General features: G+C 45.7%; 1 protein-coding gene across 1 annotated transcript in view; it reads right to left on the reverse strand.

Moving 5' to 3' along the window:
- The window catches only part of LOC138527230 (uncharacterized), a 95,293-nt gene extending 84,703 nt beyond the window's left edge, over nt 1-10,590 (reverse strand). Inside the window, exon 1 of the mRNA XM_069638346.1 lies at nt 10,298-10,590. Within this exon, the coding sequence (XP_069494447.1) occupies nt 10,298-10,520 (223 nt within the window). The 5' untranslated portion in view covers nt 10,521-10,590. The remainder of the gene's footprint in view (nt 1-10,297) is intronic.
- Between the last annotated feature and the right edge of the window lie 11,111 nt (nt 10,591-21,701).

Raw genomic sequence — 21,701 nt, forward strand, 5'->3', positions numbered from 1 at the left:
TAAAGCCTACCTGGAACCAAACCTAGACTACAGCTGGTCTGTACTTCAGTGATGCATCCTGAATGTCTAGCATAAGGCTTTACAACAGCTTTATGTTGTAATTTTGGAAAGGGCTGCGAGTGGCCAGCTAAGAGACAATTCGCGTATCACTTTACATTGAATTTAGCGTGTAAGGGTCAGGTCCGGATTTGGGCACAGGACTAAGAACTTTACTTTGGACATTCCAACACAGATACTAGTTCGTTTTGTTGAGGCAGAGAAACCCCTCTTCGAGTTAGAGCAAGTTGGGACCTTTCTCCAACCCGCGATTTAGTAAAACTTTTTATATCAATAAACACACTACTCCTGTGTCAGTCTTCCATCTACACATCCTCACAATCCCTACTATGATGTCAAGGTATTGAAGCAAGTCACATGTTCCCTATGCCTGGACCTATTTCACCTAAAACATTTGACCTAATCACATTTGATTTCAATTTATTTGACCTTTTTTCTGGTCTAAAATGTAGGGGGGAGAACCCCTGCAACCCCCTCGCACTTCCCCTCGACATAATCTATGCCCTTACTCAGCCCCATATATATATATATATATATTTAATTTATTAATTAAACACAATTGCACTATACAAAAAGGTTTTAGGGGTTGACCAGCTGCCACAATTTAGGTCCTTGAAGACTCTAGGGTCACATGAGGGAGTCTTACTGTTGAACACATGGCGCCTAAACTGTAAAGAGATCCTGCAGCAATTAAATACGAATACATTTTTTTTTTTAAGATCTAAGCATCTAAAAAATGAAATCGACAAGTGCACATCCTGCAGTGGGGAAGAATGGTGGACAAGAATGCACAATGGAGAAAGCGATAAATTAACCATAGCACTGGTATTTTATCTCGTCGAGCTGAATAAGAGGCTGACCAAGCAGGAAAAATAATAAGCTCGAGAAAAAAAAAGGAAAAATAAATAAATAAATGAAGAATTCAGTTGCGAGATAAAAACAAAACTCTTAATAAATGCCAGGAACTGTCTGAACTGATTAATATGGAAGTTTGAATGTTTTAAGTCACAAAAGATTTTACTTTGTGTTTTATGATCTTTCTTTGTCTGTACTTTTGTATCCCTTATTTAAAAAAGTTTGTAACAAACTAATAAAAATAAATAAATAAAAGAATTTAATTAAATTTGACGGAAAAAAGGTCAAAAGAATTCGATCAAATGTTTTAGGTCAAATGTTTGTAGGTCAATTATGTTAATATCAAACACACGTCCTCTGTCTTGCACTGTGACTGTGAATACGGCGGGAACAGTCAAAACATGAGGTATTTTAACTACCACTTCTTTCTAAAATAATACCTAATTAACATGATACGTGCTGCATGCAATGTACAGAAAGTACAGTGCCGAGTAAATATTGCTGATTGACTCCAAGCAGCACTTTCGATAAACCCCACGTAGAACGTATCCCATTCAACCCCAAATCTTAATTAGGTGGTATTTTTAAAAAAAGGAAGCAATTGAACTACCACGTTTTTACTGTTGCCACCACCCTCATACGGAGACCTTTAACTTGTGTTTCCATCAACACCGCTCCATTACCTTGCACGGCCGGACGGTTCCACGCAGCTACGACTACAGGAGGACTGGTAAAGAAAAGGAAAGTCCCACTAAACACTTACTGAAATTCTTAAAGGCACACTAGGGTTTGCATGATGAAAGCTTTTTTGCGCCTTGAAACACGTGTGTCTAGACACGCTATAAATAAAATATCATATCATATCATGTGTGGTAGAAAGTGACCTCCTCCAGTGGATGCTTGTAGAAAAGTCCCCTGTGCTGTCCGACCTCTTCACTGTAACATGACCATAGAAAGAAATACCTTCGCCAAACAACTTGATTCATGGAAATATTGTTACTGCGCTCCTCATTCCAGGACTTAGACAATTCGACCCCCTCTCCCCCAACCTCAATGCACCTGCGCAATGATTCATGTGTGCCTCGAATTGTGAAGAATGACCCTTTACTCTTTATTCAGCACAAGTTATTATATGACTTGCTACCGACTACCTCGTTCAAAGCCACACAATGATGTGATTGGTTATTTATAACGCGCTTAATACCCAGAGGTTTCTAAGCGCGGACCCGGGGATCGAACCTGTGTTGCTCTGCGTCGTCCTGCTTCCAAGGCGAGCACGTTGCCCCTGAGCTATCCTCCCGAGGCTGAGCTAGCCATTTTAAGGTGCACCGCAAAATACATGACTCCCATATGTACCACAACATTTTAGAAACGGCGTAAGTTCCTAGCTGCAATGCAATTATGATCATTGACGAAACCTTGTTTATTATAATACGAGCAAAAAATACCCATACTTCGCACGGGGTCTGTACACAGACATGATAATACTGTCATCAATTGCTGGAACTCAATGATCCCATAGGTTTCTGTTCCGAGTCGCTTACCGCTTGATGTTCCTTGCACTCTGAAGCAAACTGCATTAAGAATGGGTGCGTGTGGCTGGATGACATACCTCAGAGTAGACGTGAAGGGGAGGCGAGAGTTGGCGTGTTGTATCATACTGTGACCTTCAGTGCGCTCTCCACACCTGTTGCCTCACCCTGACATGCACCGTGCATTGCGGTGCTAATATCTTGGAAACAGTGTGTGGTAGGGCCTTGAAGCGTGGTTTTCAAAGCCTTATAGGGACCTTTGAGTTTTTTTCTTCCCATCGAGACGCTTGAAACGAGCTTTGTCTGATCCTGCTACGACCACATTGATGTTTTGCCGATTTCAGGCAACCGTCTCATATGGGAAGGGGCTGAAATCCAGGGGAAAGGGGTGGGTTGCCCGAATGTCATGTAGCCAGTAATGTCCGGAGGGTCCTTAAAGATAACTATGCAAAATGTGGGGAAGGTTGGTAGAATGTTGTGGAATTGTGTAAGGACCAAACTAACAGATCTGCTGCTTTATGTAGATAGATTCTAAGGTTTTTAAATAGCACTTCATGCCCAATGCATCCAACTTCTAAGTACTGTAATAACATGAAACAATGGTATTCCATTGATCGTCCTCAAAAAGGTAAAGGGTTGGGTCGGCCCAGTCAGGATGCAAGCACTTAGCTTAGTGAGCTAGCTCACTGTTTCAGGCATTGGGCTTTCTCCCAAAGATGAGTGTGCACTTAGGTGGGATGACTGGCATACATTGGCACAGCGAGTCTCAACATATTTTCTTACACTTTAATTACAGCATTATCAGCAAAGCCAATAGGATTGTTTCCTTCGGTGGGAATACTGGCATATATTGGCAGAGCCCACAGCTTTCCACTCGGAGCAGGAGCTCTGCTCGCCTGTGCCTGTGCAGCCTACTCATCCTCCATAGCTCATCCGAGAAGATGAGAGACCAGTGCCGACACCTGATTGGCCTGCTGTGGCTATACAGCCAACCAGGAGGCACCGGCAGGCGTGAGCCGGCCTCCAAGGAAGGCAGAGAAGAAAGGCTCCTGACCAAGCCTGACCAGAGTTTGGCAGAGGCCAGGGCCAGAAACTCTGCTCAAATTATCCTTTGTCCAACGACTGAGGTAGTTCTGGACCTGGGTCATCGATTACGACTACACAAACTGTTCGGTAAGCAAAGCATGAACCTGTGCCTCTATTACATCTATCTGATTTCATCCTAATTTACCCACCGTAATCTCGTAAACCCTGAACTAATTTCACAGCCAATACCCGCACTGCGCCACCCACCGGTCTCTGCCTGCGGCTGCAAGCCCATATCCACTGTGTATTATTACAGTGTGACCACCAACAGCATCCACCCTCACTCTCATACCATTAGGAACTGGCATCAGCACTCCCGACCGCCTATACTACTGGGTACTGCCTCTACTGCACACATAAACTATGAGAATCTGGTCCGTTGTAATTTATAAAAATGCTCACTGACCATAGTCTATTGCTTGTGGAATTGTGCATTGGCCTTCTGTTGAACTTATATACCACTTTGCCTGATTGTAAAAGTGGCCAACAGCATACTGCTCAATTTTGACCTTGCCTATCTGTTTAGAGAAAGTGTCTATTAGCCCATTTTATTCTTGAATTAGCTAAATCACTGTCCTACTGCTTATTCTTGAATTAGCCTACGCATTGCCTACTTTTTATGTGGTCCGAGTATACAGTATATTACACTCTGCATAGTTACTCAGTGCTGCATATGATTAACACATCAATGCACCTGATACTGTTTTTAATGATTGTCTGTGGCATAACCACCCCCAGGCGTCAGTCGCCAATCCGTCAGGGACTCCTTATAGCTGTTTTTTCTCGGCCCTGACGTATCACAGTCTCCATTGCTGTACTACCTAGGAAGTAGCTGCATTAACGACCCTCCCTCGAGCTCACGTACCCATTTGAACAGCTGCTCTTCAATTTATGGCCATTGCTGTTCCATAACAGTCCCCCATGCAAGGTGCCCCGCCCCAACCCAGGCACATATAACCATGCTAGACTGGTTTCTCGTCATCATGTTCCCTTTCTGTATTATTCAGAACAGTGTTCTCTGAACGGGGAGTCATTACATCAGATACAAAAATGGCCTCTCCAAACTGCCCTGCAACCGGCATCACCCCATCCCATGCCCCACCCCTTTCCTGCCTTCTATGCCCCCCTTCCCGACTATCCTAGACCATCCCCACTCCTGTAGCCCCAATAACATTACTCATGGCGCAGTACCCATCACCACCCGCCACCTACTTGAGTTCCCACAGACCCACGTCACCTCAGAGGAACCCCACTCTCAAACCATCCTGGGCAAGACCAGACTCTATTGCTTAAGATCACGTACCAAGCATCACTTTCACTGCTTCCCTTCAGCCTCCGAAAAACCCAGACACCACCCAGAGTGCACCCATGCCACTACAAGCCAAACACCAACACCAAACTAGCACCTACCACATCTCCTTCACAGACCCTCACGCCCTTCACTATCCCAAGCAGGCTCGCCCCTCTAGCTTCTAGGGGGCCCTCATCAATGCCTGATCGTTAGGAGCCCACGCCATTGAAATACATGATCTCATCATCGAACAAAATCTAGACCTCTTAGTAGTCACAGAATCCTGGCTTCACCAAGCCTCTGGCCATCTGTTGACACTTGCCATCCCACCAGATTATACCATCCTCAGAAATGATAGATCCCAATCTCATGGAGGTGGCGTTGCTATCATAGCAAAAACATCACTGCAATTAAGAGCCTGTCCCACTGCAAATATTGCAGGCTACGAACTACTTCTAGCTAAATTTGCATGTAACCAAAAAACCACGATTAACCTTGGGGAAGTGTACAGATCACCTAGCGCCAACAACCATCCTGAAGTGGACATTCCCTGCTCTTAGCTCCTCTCATCAAACCCAAAACCAAATGCATCATCCTTGGAGACATGAACCTCGGTTTTAATGACATCCAAGACCCCAAAGCAGAAGCCCTACACTCCTCGCTTAAAGATATGAACTTCACCCAACAGGTGAATGCTCCCACCCACATTAAAGGAAGAACCCTAGATTGGGTTCTCTCTCTCAACACTGCCATAACCATCGATTCAATCTCCACCCTAGACTGGACTGACCATTACAGATTGAGTACACTCTTATCTCTGAAGAACCAGGCCCCTGCATAACTAATGTAACCAACATTTACGAAACAAGAAATTTGCGCAAGCTCACTCCTGCCAACCTTGCCCGATTACTTAGCAAATCGCTAGACACTATGCCAATCACCAGTGACAACCCTTGTATTCTTGCAGATTCCTACCATAAATGTCTCACCTCCACCATTAATGCCATAGCACTGTTACCCACCAAAACGAAACGTACCGACAAACGAACCTGCTTCTGGTTAAATGAAGACCTAGATCTACTAAGGAGAACCAAACGTGCCCTAGAGCACGCCCGTAGAAGACATCCCTCCACTGAGTCTCAGACTTACCTCCAGGCAGCAAATAAAACCTATAAAACTGCCATCATCACTTCCAAAGCCAATGCATACAATTTGCAGATTAGTAATGATGCATCGGATTCCAAAGAACTTTTATCGATCCTGAGAGAGTTGGAAAACCCCACCCCAACCACAGCAGTTACTAACTCCAGTAAAGAGTGGTGCGCCACCATTCAAGATGCCCTAGCGGCTATGATTACTCTCTTGCAAAACAAAATCTTATCGAAAAGGCAATCATTAGCTGACAAGCCAGCTAATAGCAACCCCTGCACGATCTCCAATGAGAACAACTACCCCTTATTTCACTTCACCCCAGTCACCGAAGAACTAGAGCTTGACACTATTACTAAACTCAAGGCCTTGAACTGCAAAGGAGACACTGCCCCAGCGCAAGTAGTCAAATCATGTGCCAACACTCTCACTCCCATTATAACTAATTTTAACGCTTCTTTCAACTCTACCGTGCCCACAAACTACCGGCCTATAATGACAGTCCCTTTTATACTCAAAATTTTAGACAAAATAGCCTACACCCAAGTCCAAGCCCACTTGGAACACAATCAGCTCCTTGGAACCCATCAATCTGGCTTTAGGCCTAATCCCAGCACGGAAACAGACCTCCTTGACTTAAAAATCCAGATGGATTCCATGAGGGACACAGGAAAACTATGCGTCCTCCTTCTGTCGGACCAATTCGCAGCGGTCAACCTTGTGGACCACAATAAACTTTGCTCCACTTTAGCTGAAAATTTTAATTCCTCCAAGGGTGCCACCTTATGGGTGAAATCATTTCAAGATGAACGAACATCCAGGGTCTCTATAGGAAAAGAAGCTGCAGATCCCATCCCAGTCCCCATTGGAGTACCACAAGGATCGTGCCTCTCACCTACTCTTTATAATTCCTATACCAAGCCCCTCTTCTCGGCTCTTGACGACATGGGTGTCATCTACACCAACCTTGCAGATGACACACAAATCCTCATACCTCTCTGTTATGCTCCGGCAGCACGGTTTCCCCCCTGCTTCACTACATGCTCACACAGCCCGAGGAAAGGCTTCTGTGTGGCTTCGTTACCGGTTGCCATGGAGGTTGCATGAACGCCAAAGACAGCCGTGTCAGCTGACACGTTCCTTGCGTACGATGCGTACGCGGAAGCCCCGCCTCTCAACTGTATAAATCCAGTTCCTGCGGGGGTTCCTTTCTGCTAATTGTAGCATTAGTCGCGTTGTCCTACATCTCCGTGCTATTTACTTCGGATCACTCTCCGTGGACTTTCTGCTTCATTTCCAAGTTACCCGAACTTGGTCTGCTTCCCCGGACTGCCTACGGATTGCCCCTTTGTTTTTGGTTGACTCACCGTTAACGAATTTGGAGCTCTTCCCAGATTGCTGTTGCTACTTCCTGGTTCAAGCCTTCCTTATCCGTTTCATCGCCCCCTGCGGTTTTGGCCACGAAGACCACAGAGGGAAGAGACTCTCCTGACAGTGTGAGTTCTCCTGAAGGTGTGAGTTATTTCCTTGCACCTTGAAACTGTGCCATCCTTGTTAAGTGGACTCTTTCCATTGCTTCCCTCTCTCCACACTATTAATCCAACCCTATTCCATACTGACATTCCTCTGACCTGGAACTTCAATTGTGACATTCCATTGATTCTTGTTTTCTGGAACTTCTTCCCAAAGAATTGGATTAGTATTGTGTTGCCTGTTAAAGTGCATTCCAGGGCGCTTTCCAGTACATGCACCAACCCGTTCCTAGCACGTCCCTCATGCCGTTCGGGTATATTTTCCCTTATTAATTTCCTGTTTGTTATTTTCTCCTGTCGTTGAGTTCTATCCTTCTGGGAATTCTGTTTCCACATCAAGAACCCCTCAGGTTTGTCCTTGCATGCTATGTTGAATAGTGGGAAAATACTGATAGATCTTATAGCCTCTCATTGTTTTGGGGATTTCTCTTATATAGGCACAGGATCTGTTTTTCCTAGTCCAACGCCACCTGACCATATCTCAGATACTCATTGTGCGTTAGCTTACTGCCATTTATGAAATACAGATGTCTAATCCATTTTGTGATTCCTTTACAGCGTTGGCTTAGCGGTGTGTGTGTTCCCCGCTCTTTTATACGATTGATACCTCTGTCTGTATTTATATTCAAACAGCAGAGTGATACATCGTAAAGAAGAGTCCCTCTTCTTGAGGAAGCCTGATTCTTTGAAATCAGGGTAGCTGGTGTAAGAGAGGCTGATTGGCAAACTACCACTCTGTCTACAAGGTCAAACTCCAACATTCCGACCAATTGCAGTGTGGTGATAACACTCTCTCTGGTAGCTACGCCCAAGACACACTGACTATAAATAAGATCTATGTCATAATACAAAACTGGATGGCCCTAAACAGCCTCTGCCTAAACGATGAGTCACTGTGGGCTCCCAAACTAAAATATGTGCTCTCCACCCAGACTACTCAGCTATTAACATTGACGGAACAATGATCGCCGTACTCAAGCAAGTTAAAACTCTAGGAGTCTATATTGACGCTAACCTCACTATTGCCAAACATATAAGTACACTTGCATCTTACACCGCTAAACTAATAGCCCTAAGCCGCCAATTTCTGACACCAACCAATTGTATTACCCTAGCCAGGGCTTTGATCTTATCAAAGCTCGACTGTTGCAATTTCTTGCTACTCTGATCCTCCAATTCCAACCTCAACAAACTACAACTAATACAAAATAAAGCATTACAGGCCGCACTAGGCATAAAAAGAATTCAAACATATCTCCAAGATAAGAAGAGATTCCCACTGGCTGCCCCTCAAATCCAGAATCATCTATAAAACACTATGCAGCGCCTTCAAATGTCGTTACAAAAAAGCACCCGTCTATCTGAACAACGCCATTGCAGAAAAAGAACCCACTCGTGGGCTAAGATCCAATAACCACTTACTAATGGCAACCCCCCGCTATAGTAAATCCAGAGCTGGGGGTTGCAGCTTCCAATGCTTAGCCCCCAAACATTGGAACTCCCTCCCGCTCAGCATCGAAAACGAGAAATCATTCCCTGGCTTCAAAAAACTGCTAAAAACGTGGTTATTCAATCAATAACAATGAAGTTGTATTCCTCAGAACTTGTAAATAATGCTGCATACCTGCTGTATAAATGCTCACTGTAATTTCTGTAACAATGTAAATTTGCTGTATACCTGATGTCATTGTATATTTTCTGTATTTTTTTCTGACCTACTATTACTAAGCTGTCTGAACCTCGCCGTGATACCTCACGGTTTGGCCGTGTAACAAATGTTATAAATAAATAAATAAAATTAAAAAAAATGTTCTACTGCCATGGCATTACTGCATTATAATGGCACAATATTGGTGCAGCCTCTGACAGCATGGACATGTGTTCTTACAATGGCATTACAGCGCTGTAGGTGAAGTGTGCCAAGTGGGCATACTAGCATATCTTGGTGCTGGCAGCCTTGCCATATGTTCTTAAATTTCCTTTTCTTCATTATTGGCAAAGTCAACACGAGTGTGTTCTAACATGGATATATTGCTAAATGCTGGCACAGCCAGCGTGGACACGTTTTCCTACAGACAGCAGCATTACTGGCCCAGTGTGTGGATACGTGCGTATATTTTTTGCAGCCATTGACATGTTTTCTTATAGTGGCATTGCTGGCTTTGCCATTTGGTGATAATGCACACCCAGTCAGTTTTTTTACCTTTGCATTCTGGGCCTAGTGCATTTGCTTTTTCCATAGAAATCGAGGACTACAAATGCCAGAATGCAAGATGTCATGTGTGCCTGTACCTGTAGTCCAGCTGGATGCCAGATGTAAGCAGAGGGCTGCTGTAGTGTATCATTTTGAAATGGGACCCTGCTCGCGTTCAGCTGGCCCTTGGCAGGGCCCATGGTACAGCTCTTCGTATAAATGCAGAATCCAGCGTCACATCTGTTGTCTTCACTGTGCATTTAGTTATATCGCACAAAATGCACGCGTTGATACCTTGCAGTTGACCAATAGAAAAAGTAATGCTGACATTGCACAATGCATTAGCTTTGCAAGTCCCACAGACCTCTTCATCAGATGGCGGTCGCAGCTTGGAACTTGTGTGATTTACAAAAACCCTCACACCTTTGCTTTGCATTTAATATAAAAAGGAGTTTGTTAAAAGGTGCAATTTCTAGAGCATGGCATTCCAAATGCTGTTTCTCGTCCCGAATTTGGATGGAAACTTTGCAATTTGGTAGAGTTTTTTTGCAATAAAGAGCAGCCCTGTTGCCTCTCCCACGCCCCGCAGGCACAGCCTTACCTGGAGGCGCCTGAGCTCTGTCCCTCTGCTGCCTTCGCCTTTTCTCCAGGGGCAAAGCGTCCGCAATTTTGCAGGCCAACTTCTTTATCGTGACTGGAACCCCCTTACATTTGGCTTTCTTGTTGGTTTCTTGGGGGAGGAGGCTGGAGCTTTCGTTCACAGCCCCGCTGTCGTCCTTCCTGGAGACGTTCAGTTTCTTCATTGTCTTGCCAGGCGCGGGCATTGCCAGGCAGCTCTGCGCGGGAAGTGACCCACTGCTCTCTGCGGCGGAGGCGACACGAGGACTTGCACAGCTCCTGCCTGCAGCGGCTGCGCTGTGCCACACGGCGCACAGTTGGCAGCCTCCACACACACGTGGACTGCTGCTGGCTTCTCAGAGGAAAGTAGAGACGTAATCCAATGCTTTAGGGAATTCCCAGAAACATTTCCCTGCTTAATAAAATCGAAGGAAAACACCCTGACTAACTCACTGTCTCTTTGTTCTGCTGTGGAGGTGAGGTCGTGTGCGCTAAAAAAAAAAGGTGGCGCTCCCGAGTGGCCACCTTCACCAGTCACTCAGTGCCCTTGGATAATCAAACCACAGATTAGTTTATCAATGTGTATACGGGTACAGCTGCCAGGTGCATAATTACCAGTTCCATGCCTGACACCTGGAGCCAATCCTGTTTATTTTCAATTGCATACTGGTACTTGTAGTTTCATTTTTCCCGTTGTAAGGATGGGCCTAAAAGTCCCAGCATGCAGTGTGGGGCGGGGGTGGGTGGACAGGAGAGGCTGAGGCGTCACGCATCGTTACTGGGAAACTTGTTGTAAGGAACTTGACCATCCGCATGGTGGCCGTACACTCGCCTGGGCTATTTGGATTTTTAAAGAAATTGAATGATGGGAGATCAAACTCAGAAAATGTGTGGGGCTAAACCGCGCACATTTTCCTATGCTCACTGCACAACAAACACCTAGATCAAGGTACTCTGGGTGGACACAGCCTAAGGCACCGCCCCATACGCCTGTCTCTTTTAGTTGGAATTTGATAGCCAGGAGTACAGGAAGGCATTTCAAGAGGAGGAGGGTAAAACCTCCCTCCGGCCATGGCCAGCCTAATTCACTATCAAAGGCTCCATGGATCTGCCCTGCCCATTGTCAGTCCTGCTGGTGGCAGCGCATACAGACGAGAGGTAATTGAAACGGGCCTGTGAGAGGCCTGGTCGCAGAACTGACAAAGGGCAGGAAACCCAACACCTTTTTGATATGCATCTGTGTCAACCTGTAGTCAGCTCTCGCCTCTTAGTATCAAGGGCAGTGAAATGTCATGTCTGGGGCAACTGTTTAAAGTAGTCATCCCTGCAGGAGGTCCCGATGCAGAAGGTTTGATAATGTGATTTGTCAGCGACCAAGAGTCTGGTCTGGACCGCCACTTTAAGGGAGACCTGCCGCTTTTAATCAGGAACTACAGAGAGCACAATTAACCAGAGGAACCCTTTGATCCACACAGACAGGAAGATGGGTGGGACTTACTAGTACATGTTTTCACCCCTTTACCTTTCCTGTTGCAAAGCACTCTGGTTATGGCCTCAGGCGTAACAGAAGATTGCTGGTAGGGACCCAGGATTGGTTTGTTAAGGTAGGCTTAGCCCTCACCAATCACTGTGGCCCATTTGGCTTTGAAAGAGGGTTGAGCCCCTCTTTTGTAAGATCATCTGAAGACTTTGCAAGGAGTAACAAGAAGGACTAATTTGAACCCTGGCTGAAGGTACAGTCTGCCTTACCGCTTCCGCCAGTGAGGGAAGGCCATGATTTCCAAGAGGGAAGCAAGACCCCTCCCTAAATCCAGAGGACCCTCTAGCAGCTCCAGAACCGGTACCTAGCCAGCAAACAGCAGGTCCTGTTAGGCTCTGCAAGCAAGCATCCTATGAGGTAAGTGCCAGAGAGTCTCTGAACCGAAAGAAGGACAAGGCCGGTGCCTGCAACAATCACCTCAGCTTTGGGCCGTCCGCCTTAAAGGATGACGCAAGCCCAGCGAAGAAGCTAGGAGGTGGATATTTTCGAGGCAGTCGAGCCCCTCGAGCTGTAACCGACTGCACCTCTGACTGTTGCCATGCTCCAGTTGCTCACACCGTCCGAGGCGCCTCGACCAGTACTTCAGACCCGCCATCAAGCACTGAGACAAAGATTCCTGACACCAAGCCGCTGTGTAGGCCAGCATGCAGACGTCTGTCCAGCCTCGCTAGCCGAACTGCCTGCTGCCAGATAACCCGCAGCTGTCTCCCGTCTTGAACTCTGTTGCAGAAACTACAAAGCGGCCTGAAACCGACTCGATCCTGTCGAGAACCAAGAAAATCTACAAGCACAAAGTACATTGTGGTTCTGTCCCCTAGTCCTTTTCAGAAGGCCCCTAGTGACATTTCATGACCCATTGCTCCCTTTGTGTTGAGACCAAGTATCCTTGAACTATTGAGATTAATTACTTTGCCGACTACCTTCCTGTCAGTATCCAGAGTGCATCCCCTTTCCTTCCTGAAACTGTCTGCCCTTTGCATTCCTTTACAGGGTGGGTTGTATTTTGTGGTGTGCTAGAACTATCTGCTGTGATAATAATAAAGTAGATATTTTTATACAACCTTGACTGAACAGTCCCTTTTATCACTGGGTAATAATTGTGTTCTCGCTGTGTTGCAACTAACCAACGATCCACGACCTTGCAGAGATAAGCCTGCCATTCCATCCACGTTACCAAAATTGGACAAGGAGGTTTACAATTGACTTGTGTTTCCAATCTGTTTGGATGCCTTGTGGTGTGCTAGAGGTGTGGGGCTGATTGATGGTTTAGAAACTGATATACATTCCTGGACCATTGGTGCCCCCGAGGTTGATCCATCACAGTTGTCAGCTGCGCAAATGGCTGAACGTGCTGTTCTTTGGATTTACAGCCACAGACGCCCAAGACCTGCAACCTGTGAGACTGCAAGTGCCAGTCTATCCCTTTTTGTCCCTTGTTGACAGGTGGGAACACAAGAGGACGGAGCAGCTGGGAACTAGATGCAAGCGGAGTGGAGTGCGGCAGGGAGACCACACCACAAGGCTAAACGTCTAGAGGTGTTCCAGATCTATCACTGTCCAGGAGTAAGCTTTCTCCACCCTGAGGATTGAGTCCACCCGTGCACACCCTCAACCTTAACGCAACAAGATAAATGCAACACATGAAGCAGGCACACTGCAAAGTGATTTGTTTGTGTGAAGTGAGTATACAATTCAAAGCTCTGGGGGGTACAGACATCCTGGACTCCTTTCATGAGATGACAAAGAACACCTGAGCAGGGACTTCCACTTACCTCCCCAAACCTGACTCACTTCCCAATCCATGCTACAGGTCACAAAACCAATGCAACACGAGTTCGTCATCCTCTGTGTCTAATGCCACAAGCTTAGGGCTCAGGCCTCGAGGTTGGAAAAGTCCATCTAACACGCAGCTACAGACTGTGTGGGCTTTAGAAATATGTCCAGCCGGGCCATACAAAATGCAAGCTTTAAGATAGTCAACTCTACTACACTCAGCAGGGACAGTGGTCCAAAGTGCACCTGACCCTGGCCCTTAAACTTGGCACTGCAGTGTTCATGGATTCCTGGGGAACCATTTCACTGTGCCTCTGAGATGGCCAATTATAACTGTAAGTCACTGGCTGCCCAACGCCCTCTTTCACGCATCTTGCACCCACTCACACGCTTTTGCAGCAAGCAGGCAATTTTATTCGCTTGCGCTAGTTACCATTCTTTCTGCAATGGCTGCACCACTGGCAGACTGCTCCGCTGTGCTTCTCAGTGGCTAGTCCTCGCATCAAGGGCCCTGGCAAAAGGCTGGGAGGGGCCTTGTGGCCTGTGACATGTCCAGGGAGTGGCCTGGGGTGGCACGTGCTACCCCAGGAATCTGTTTGGCCACCCCAGGTGCCACCCCATTATCCTGAACTGTGATCATTTTGTGATCTTGCCATCTCTGCATAAGTCAGAGCCCCACTTGGGCCACTCCAGTCAAAGGAGTCTGGACACACCACTGCTAGTACCAAAGGGGTAGGGGGGTGGGAGGGGCCTCCCACAGCAGCCTTGTTTTCTACCTTAGCAAATATGAAGTAAACACGCGTGGAAAGTGTGTGTGCGTGTGTGTGTATGTGTGTGCACCAGTATTATTATTCGTAGTTTTTTTTGTACTGCGCCAACTCCCCTCCGTATTAGTCTCAAAGCACATAAACCTTGCCTGAGTTAAAGCGCGTTAAGTCCCGGCCAGGGACAGCAGGGTCCGTAGTCGGCTTAGGGTGCATTGACCAGAAAATTGTCTAATACAAGAAGAGAGAGATGTGTAGAAGTAAAAAACGGTGCGGAGCATGAGCAGACGTGAAATTATATCAATAGGTGTAGATTGCCACTTATTAAATTGGAGACATTATATAAGCATTAAAGCTGTTTTTACCAAGGGCAGAGTCCATGAAAGACTTTTACAAGAAAGTATAAAATATCATTTGCAAATTTTGATCCAAACGAAGGAGCTCAAGGGCCACAACCAAATGATTTGGCAAGCCTTCTCCGTTCTCTGTCCATGTGTGCATGCGTGTAGAGTGGTCTTAGTATCACAAACCAAGTTGGGAAGCTGTACAACAGCAGGGGAGGGTACAGAGAAGGTAAGGGGGTTTCGGTTGTCTCAGGAGAAGCAGACTCCTATCCTGATCCAGTGATCAGCGCCAGACCAGATGCTCTTTGAAGAGTCGCCTTTCCATCTCCTTCCTGGAGAGGCAGGGAGTTGTCTTGATGCTGTTCCACAGTGTCGCTAGTTATCAGGAAAAGACAATCTATCAATGTATTTTACTTTATTTATTTATTTTGCATGTTGGTTACAAATTATAACCTTTATACAAAAACAAATTCAAGCAGATCACGTATAAAAATACAAAGATAGCAAATTACATACAAAAAAACCATGACACAGTAATAGCAGTTCATCTAATCACATCTACAATAAAATTCATAGTGCAAAGTGCGCAAATGTACCTATCTTCAGCAACTTCATTCAACATGTCAAAAGTATGCTTTGAAAAATCTATTCAAGCTAAAGGTAGGCTCAATTGTCGTGCAGCCAAAATTCTGGACCACAAGGCATCGGAACAAAGCGCACTCAGAGAAGGAACACATTTTTCAAAGTGCAGTTGATCATAACAAAGCGCACTCGGAGAAGGAACACATTTTTCAAAGTGCAGTTGATCATAACAAAGCGCACTCGGAGCAGGAGCACATTTTTTAAAGTGCAGTTGATCGGAACAAAGCGCACTCGGAGCAGGAGGACATTTTTCAAAGTGCAGTTGATCGGAAACAAAGCGCACACGGAGAAGGAACACATTTTTCAAAGTGCAGTTGACGCCTCACAACCAGCGTAGGACATTGGATTATCAAGTGATACAAAGTTTCCATTTGCTTCCATTCACAAATTCTACATGTGCGCTCAGTCAGACAGAACTAGAACTTCCATCGTCTGCAATACTCTTAAAAGCCACATCCTACGGGCATGTTTTAACATAAGCCATAGGGGACTGGAGTGTGGTGAGTGCGACCCAGTAAGACTTCAGAAGTTTTAAGTATGACAAAGATTCACGATTTTTTATATTGTTTAACTCTTTTAATATTTTTACCATACCATAAAATGAGGGTTTTCCATCAACACTGAGTTTTCAAGATTTGTAGCTGCCAGTAAAATGTCACACTTAAATTGAAGCACCCCCGCTGTCTGGGATCCATAGGAAACAGGATATTGTCCAGTTATTAGAGGCGAGTCGGTTTGGAGTTCCGAGGGATGTAGTGCCGGATTATGAGCTACTCTGTCCACATTTTTAAGACACTATATGCTAAAGGTGAAGGCTGCCCATCAGTCCCTGTAATCTATTTAAATTTCACTGGATCTGCTGTCATGTTTAGAGATGCGTCTCTCTTTTGGACAGCGTGAGATTTTGGCCTAGTACGTCCTCATTTCGTAAGTACTGCGATGAGAAAGATGGACGATGAGGTGATGCCTATTTTCCATCTGGTACTCTTCATTCGTCTGAGTCCTGGTCGTCCTCATCACAGTCCTTCATCACGCTCCCTAAACCCCTGGAAGCGTAACTACAGAATAAGGCGGGTGACTGCTTATTTATACAGGAAGTGAGGAAACGATAGAAAAAACAAGATCAGGGGATTAAGTCAGTCCTCTCAGCTCTGTCAATATCCTTGAGGACGTTGGCTTGGATTGTAGGTCTTTTGTCTGCATCGATACAGGTGATTTTTCCAGCCCCTCTCCAATGTCGAGCACTTCAGACGTTGAAGGGCCTTCACCCCAGGCAGGATCCGAGGTCTGCAGAGCTCATTGCACTCTCGTAGGAAGCAAGAGAAGCGTTACAGTGGTGGCAGAATCAAAACCATCTGTGCGATGACTCCAGACCTAGACATGAAATCCAATGACAGTCGGCAAGGCTGGGAGGTGGTTCCTTAGCCACAGGAGGGAAATGAACTGCCCAGGAGAGGGAACGTCATATAAACTGTCTGGAGTTAATGGTGGGTTCTTTCGCCCTTAAGAGTCTGTCAGAAAACAGAGTAAATTGTTGCATACATTTGAGAATGGACATTTAGGTGGTCCAATATGGCAACAACATGGGAGGTCACAGATCCTGCATGTTGTAGGAGACAGGGATGGACTGGCCTATAAGGAACTCTTGAGATTTCCCGGTCGGCCTCTGCGCCCTGTGCCTCTTTTGTGTGGTATTTCCAAATGTTCCCATAGGAAATGGGTTGGGCTTGCTGAGCATGTGTAATATGGGGCCACTTTAAAAATTATTTCCAGGGCCTCTTTTGGTTCCCAGTCCACCCCTGGGTGGAGATGGATAAAGATGTCTTGCCTGGACAGGCAGATTTTTATCCAGGCAGAATATCTTCCAGGAATTCAAAACACTATAGCGTATTGGAATTCCAGGCATATGAAGGATTCCAGCGATTGGAAACATCATCCAAGTGTGTTACAACAGATTTACCAACTCTGCAGTCCACTGGATATAGACTTGTTTGCCTCACACCTGAACTGTCAGTTACCAACATTTTTCAGTTGGAGACTGGATCCGGAGGCATCAGCCTTGGATGCGTTCCAGCAAAACTGGTCCAAGATCAAAAGGTATGCCTTTACTCCCTTTGCAATGATTCAGAGAGTGATTCAGCAGGTGAGGGTGCACAGGGCTTCAATGGTCCTTAGGACCCCTCTTTGGCTGTCTCAGAACCATGTCCAGCCATGCTAGAGCCATCCATAGATTGTCCTCATCTTCTGACCATGTTGCTGGAGATCCTTTCGGATGCAGAGGGTAACCCACACGATCTGGTCACACAATGCTATCTTCAACTGGTTGAGTATCAGATTTCAGGGGTTCCCGGGATGTCCGAGGACGTTTGTCTACAGCTTCTTCCATAATCAGGGAGTCTTGGGCTCCAGGAACTTCAAAGGGAATCAAACGGCTTAGTGAACTTGAGTTCGCTGCTGTGTCAGGAGAAACCTGTATCCCTTTGTGGCAACACCAGTAGAGCTGGTACATTTTCTTTGTGGGTTATTTGAGCAAAGCAAAGCTTTTCAAACCATCAACTTATACAGGTCAGACATTTCAGCTGGTCTTTTATTGATTGACTGGTTGGCGGTAGGTAATCACTCCCTTACATGAGGTTTTATCAAATGTGTGAAGTTGCTAAAACCTCCGGGACCCAAACACACAGCTCTGTGGTATGCTAATTTGGTTTTTAAATTGCTCTGCCAGATAATGAACTGTTGTCACTAAAATACCTGTCTGAAAAATGTACTGTTACTTTGCCTAATATCCTTTAGAAGAGTTAATGATGTTGAAGCGTTAGATGTGAGTAATGGATCTTTTACGCCTTTTGAAGTCTGTTTCCAGACGCACTAAACGTGGTTCTACCATCAATGCATACCCTGTTTTTCCTAACCAGGAGAAATTATGTGTGGTGAAATGTTTAAAACAATATGGAAGAGCAACAGCCGATCAAATACACGACAGCTACTAATTTCTTTCAAGAAATCTTTAGCACGCGTCTCTTTTGCTACCCTCACCAGATGGGTCCAATGGGTTATGACCCTGGGCAACATTGATTTTTCTGCCTTTGGCGCACATTTCGCTAGGGGGGTATGGCTTCCAAGCCTTACTTGGCAGGAGGTTCCTTGCAGGAGCTTTTAGGATAGGCTGATTGGTGTAGTGATTGCACTTTCAAGGCGTTCTATGTTAAACCGGTTTTGCATGTTTCGCAATCTGTGCTGAATGCGCTTTCAACGTGCAAAATCGCAGCCTCGGTGTGCTGACGTAACATTGCGATTTTCTTAGCAAGCTGTGTGGGAAAATCAAGATTTTAATAAAGACAAATGAGGCGTGTATTTTCCTACCCCAAGCCCTTCCTGCTAAAAACATTGTTGGTTTTCTCAATTCAGGAAGCATCACTTGAATCCATGAAGAAATTGATCGAGGGATTGCTTCACGTTGCTGGTGTTGTCCATTTCTTGTGGCGGACGTTCCTTCTGGACAGGGATATGCATAGAGTGCTGACTTTGGACTGGTTCACCTGTGCCATGCTGGCGTTGCCAGAGAGTGCTTTCCTCTCTTTTCTTTCATGTTAATTCATTCATGTTCTTTGCTGCTGGCAGATCAATAAAGAGGTTACATTCAAAACCTGCGTATCCATTATCTTTATTAAAATCGCGATTTTCCTACACACCTTCCTAAGAAAATCGAAATTATGCTATGGATTTCGCTGGCAAAATGTTCAGAAAATCGGAAAACAGGAAGTGAGGAAAAAGGAAGCAAGTTTATTGCCGGTGGTGGGTGTGTCTCAGAATGACAGTCAGACACAAGGCGAGAGGACAGTGGCATTTGCAGCTTTGAGATCTGTTATGTTGTGATTCATTTAATGCATTCCTCCATTGTGATGTCTTGTGTTCTGTGTTACGTATATGTTATTTTCTAACCTGCGCCCGAGAACGTGAAGAGTTCGAGAGCGGTTATTGAGAGGTTTGCCCACCTGCAGCTGTGTCTGCTGTCTGCTCCCTTTTAACTTTAATGAACTTCCTTTACGCTTCCATTCGGTGACATCCTTGATTTAACAAGATCTCAACCCCACTCTGTAGACTGCACATCATCTGCATATGGACAAGGAAGAGCTCAGGGCACATGACATGATTGTGCGGTGACGGTAAATGGAATACCTCGAGTAGCAGCGAGACAGAAACAAAGACTTCCGAAGATGCCTAGCACGCAAAACAGGGACCTCATTGCGTGCCACGCGCAACAGTAACCTTATTGCGCGTCACTCACAACAGTGACCTTGTTGCACGTCACGTGCCATGCAAGCGGCCATGGCGTTCATCAGGTTGCTTAGCATCATGAATGTATGAATGAAAGAGTTTCTTCACATTCCAAAATACATTGATATTGCAATAATTACAAATCCAAGAAGATTAAAACACTAAATGTTAAAATACTTGTGCGGTTACCTGAATAAATAAAACCCAGGTAAAGGAATTTAAATGCAGATAAAACAAAGTGATCATTATAGTGACCATAAGAATTCATAGAAACCTCTAAACACAATGGCAATTACGGGTCCGGCGGTAAACGTGCCGGCGATACCGGCGTGTTGCCGCTGGACCTGCAAATATTTACTGGCGCCTGACTTCCTGGTGCCACCGGGAGATTTAAAACCTGGCGGCCCCAGAAAGTCAGGCGCTAGTAAAATGTTGTTCCGCCTTCCCATAGAGTACCGTAGGACTCTATGGGAATGGGGAACACGGATCCATCAGCACTGTTCTTAACAGTGCCGGTGCTTCTGTGGCCGCTGTGCCCGGCAGGGTCAGACCTGTCCGGCACAGGAGCTCCAGCAGGCAGACCTGTAATATGCCAGTCCGGAAACAAATGTGCCGGTAAGCTTACCGGCACCGTTGTTTACGTACCAGCATACTTGCAATAAGCCCCAATGTTTTATAATTCTTTGTCAAGACAGGAAGCTTCATATGATGCATTATTTCTTTACTTCTGAAACCACAGCAGCAAAGAAAAAACTTTACAAACAAGAACATTTTGAACAACAGCAACTAAAACAGAGTTCACAGTCAATGCATGGGGAACTCCCCAATCCATCATGGAGGACAGGTCATGCCCTGTAGATGACCAATATGCCCTGTAGATGATCAATGAGAAGGGACCCGTCTCCATATAAGCCCTTTACTCTAATCCCAATTCCTCTTTCTTTGCTGCTGACGCCACAGCTAAGTCACTCCTCCTAGTTGTTCCTTGATGCTAGTCAGTAGTGGCCTTGATGCATTGTGTAGAGGGTATTGTGTTACAATATCTTATTTCAATTGTGACGTGGTCGCTTTATTGCTCGTTCACTTTGAAAATGTTTGTTGCCTTTCATGGTGCTTTGTGAATTGTACAGTTCTTATAGAATATACGTTTTGTTTCACCCGCGTTTGGCCGGAGCTTTATTTTAGCAGTCCAATTCACACACGGTGCGCTCCTCCTCCCGACACAGTTCCTAAATAAAATTTTAGACATACATACATATATACATACATACACACACACACACACACACACACCCTCCCCCTCATCAAGAGATGCGTACAATTCCTCCTCTGCTAGGGGAGTGCAAACTCAGTTTTACGCTCAAAGGAGTTTCCACTGGAGAGGACGTGCCGCCAGGGGTGCTTATAGATCAAGAGCAGCGTCAGGTAATGCCACAGGTGTTAAACATTTCTTCCCACAAAGGTTTAGGGGACAGGCTGATGAGGTTTCTTCCTCAGTGGCAGGCTCTCACCTCAGACCCTTGGGTGTTGCAGACAGTGAGGGGGTTTCAAATAGAGTTCTATTTCCCTCCTTGTCAGCTTTGCTTGCCTCCTCCCCTAGTGTTCGACAAGGTCAAACAGGATTTGGTGGTTGTGGAGGTCAGAGACCTCATTTCCAAAGGGGTGTGGTCCCAGCGACCTTCACAGCTTCTTAGTTTCTGAGCACGATATTTCTGGTCCCAAAACCTGAGGAAAGGTTTCGCCCCCGGTCATAAACTTGCAAGCCCTAAACTCATTTGTAGTGTATCGTCACTTCAAAATGAAGGAGATTCATCTTCTCAGGACACCCTTCTCCCGGAAGATTGGATGGTCAAGTTAGACCTCAAGGATGCATACCTGGTGGTGTCCGTCTTCCTTCCCCACCAGGAGTTTCTTCAGTTTCAATGGGGAGCTCACACTTGGCAGTTTGCCTCCCTCCCGTTTGACCTTTTGTCAGCCCCCTGGTGCTTCACCAAGTTAATGAAACCGGTGATGGTTCACCTCAGGTCCAAAGGGATTCGGAAAATA

The sequence above is a fragment of the Ambystoma mexicanum genome, chromosome 14 (genome assembly GCF_040938575.1).
Source record: "Ambystoma mexicanum isolate Mex_15411 chromosome 14, UKY_AmexF1_1, whole genome shotgun sequence".
Classification (NCBI taxonomy): Eukaryota; Metazoa; Chordata; class Amphibia; order Caudata; family Ambystomatidae; genus Ambystoma; species Ambystoma mexicanum.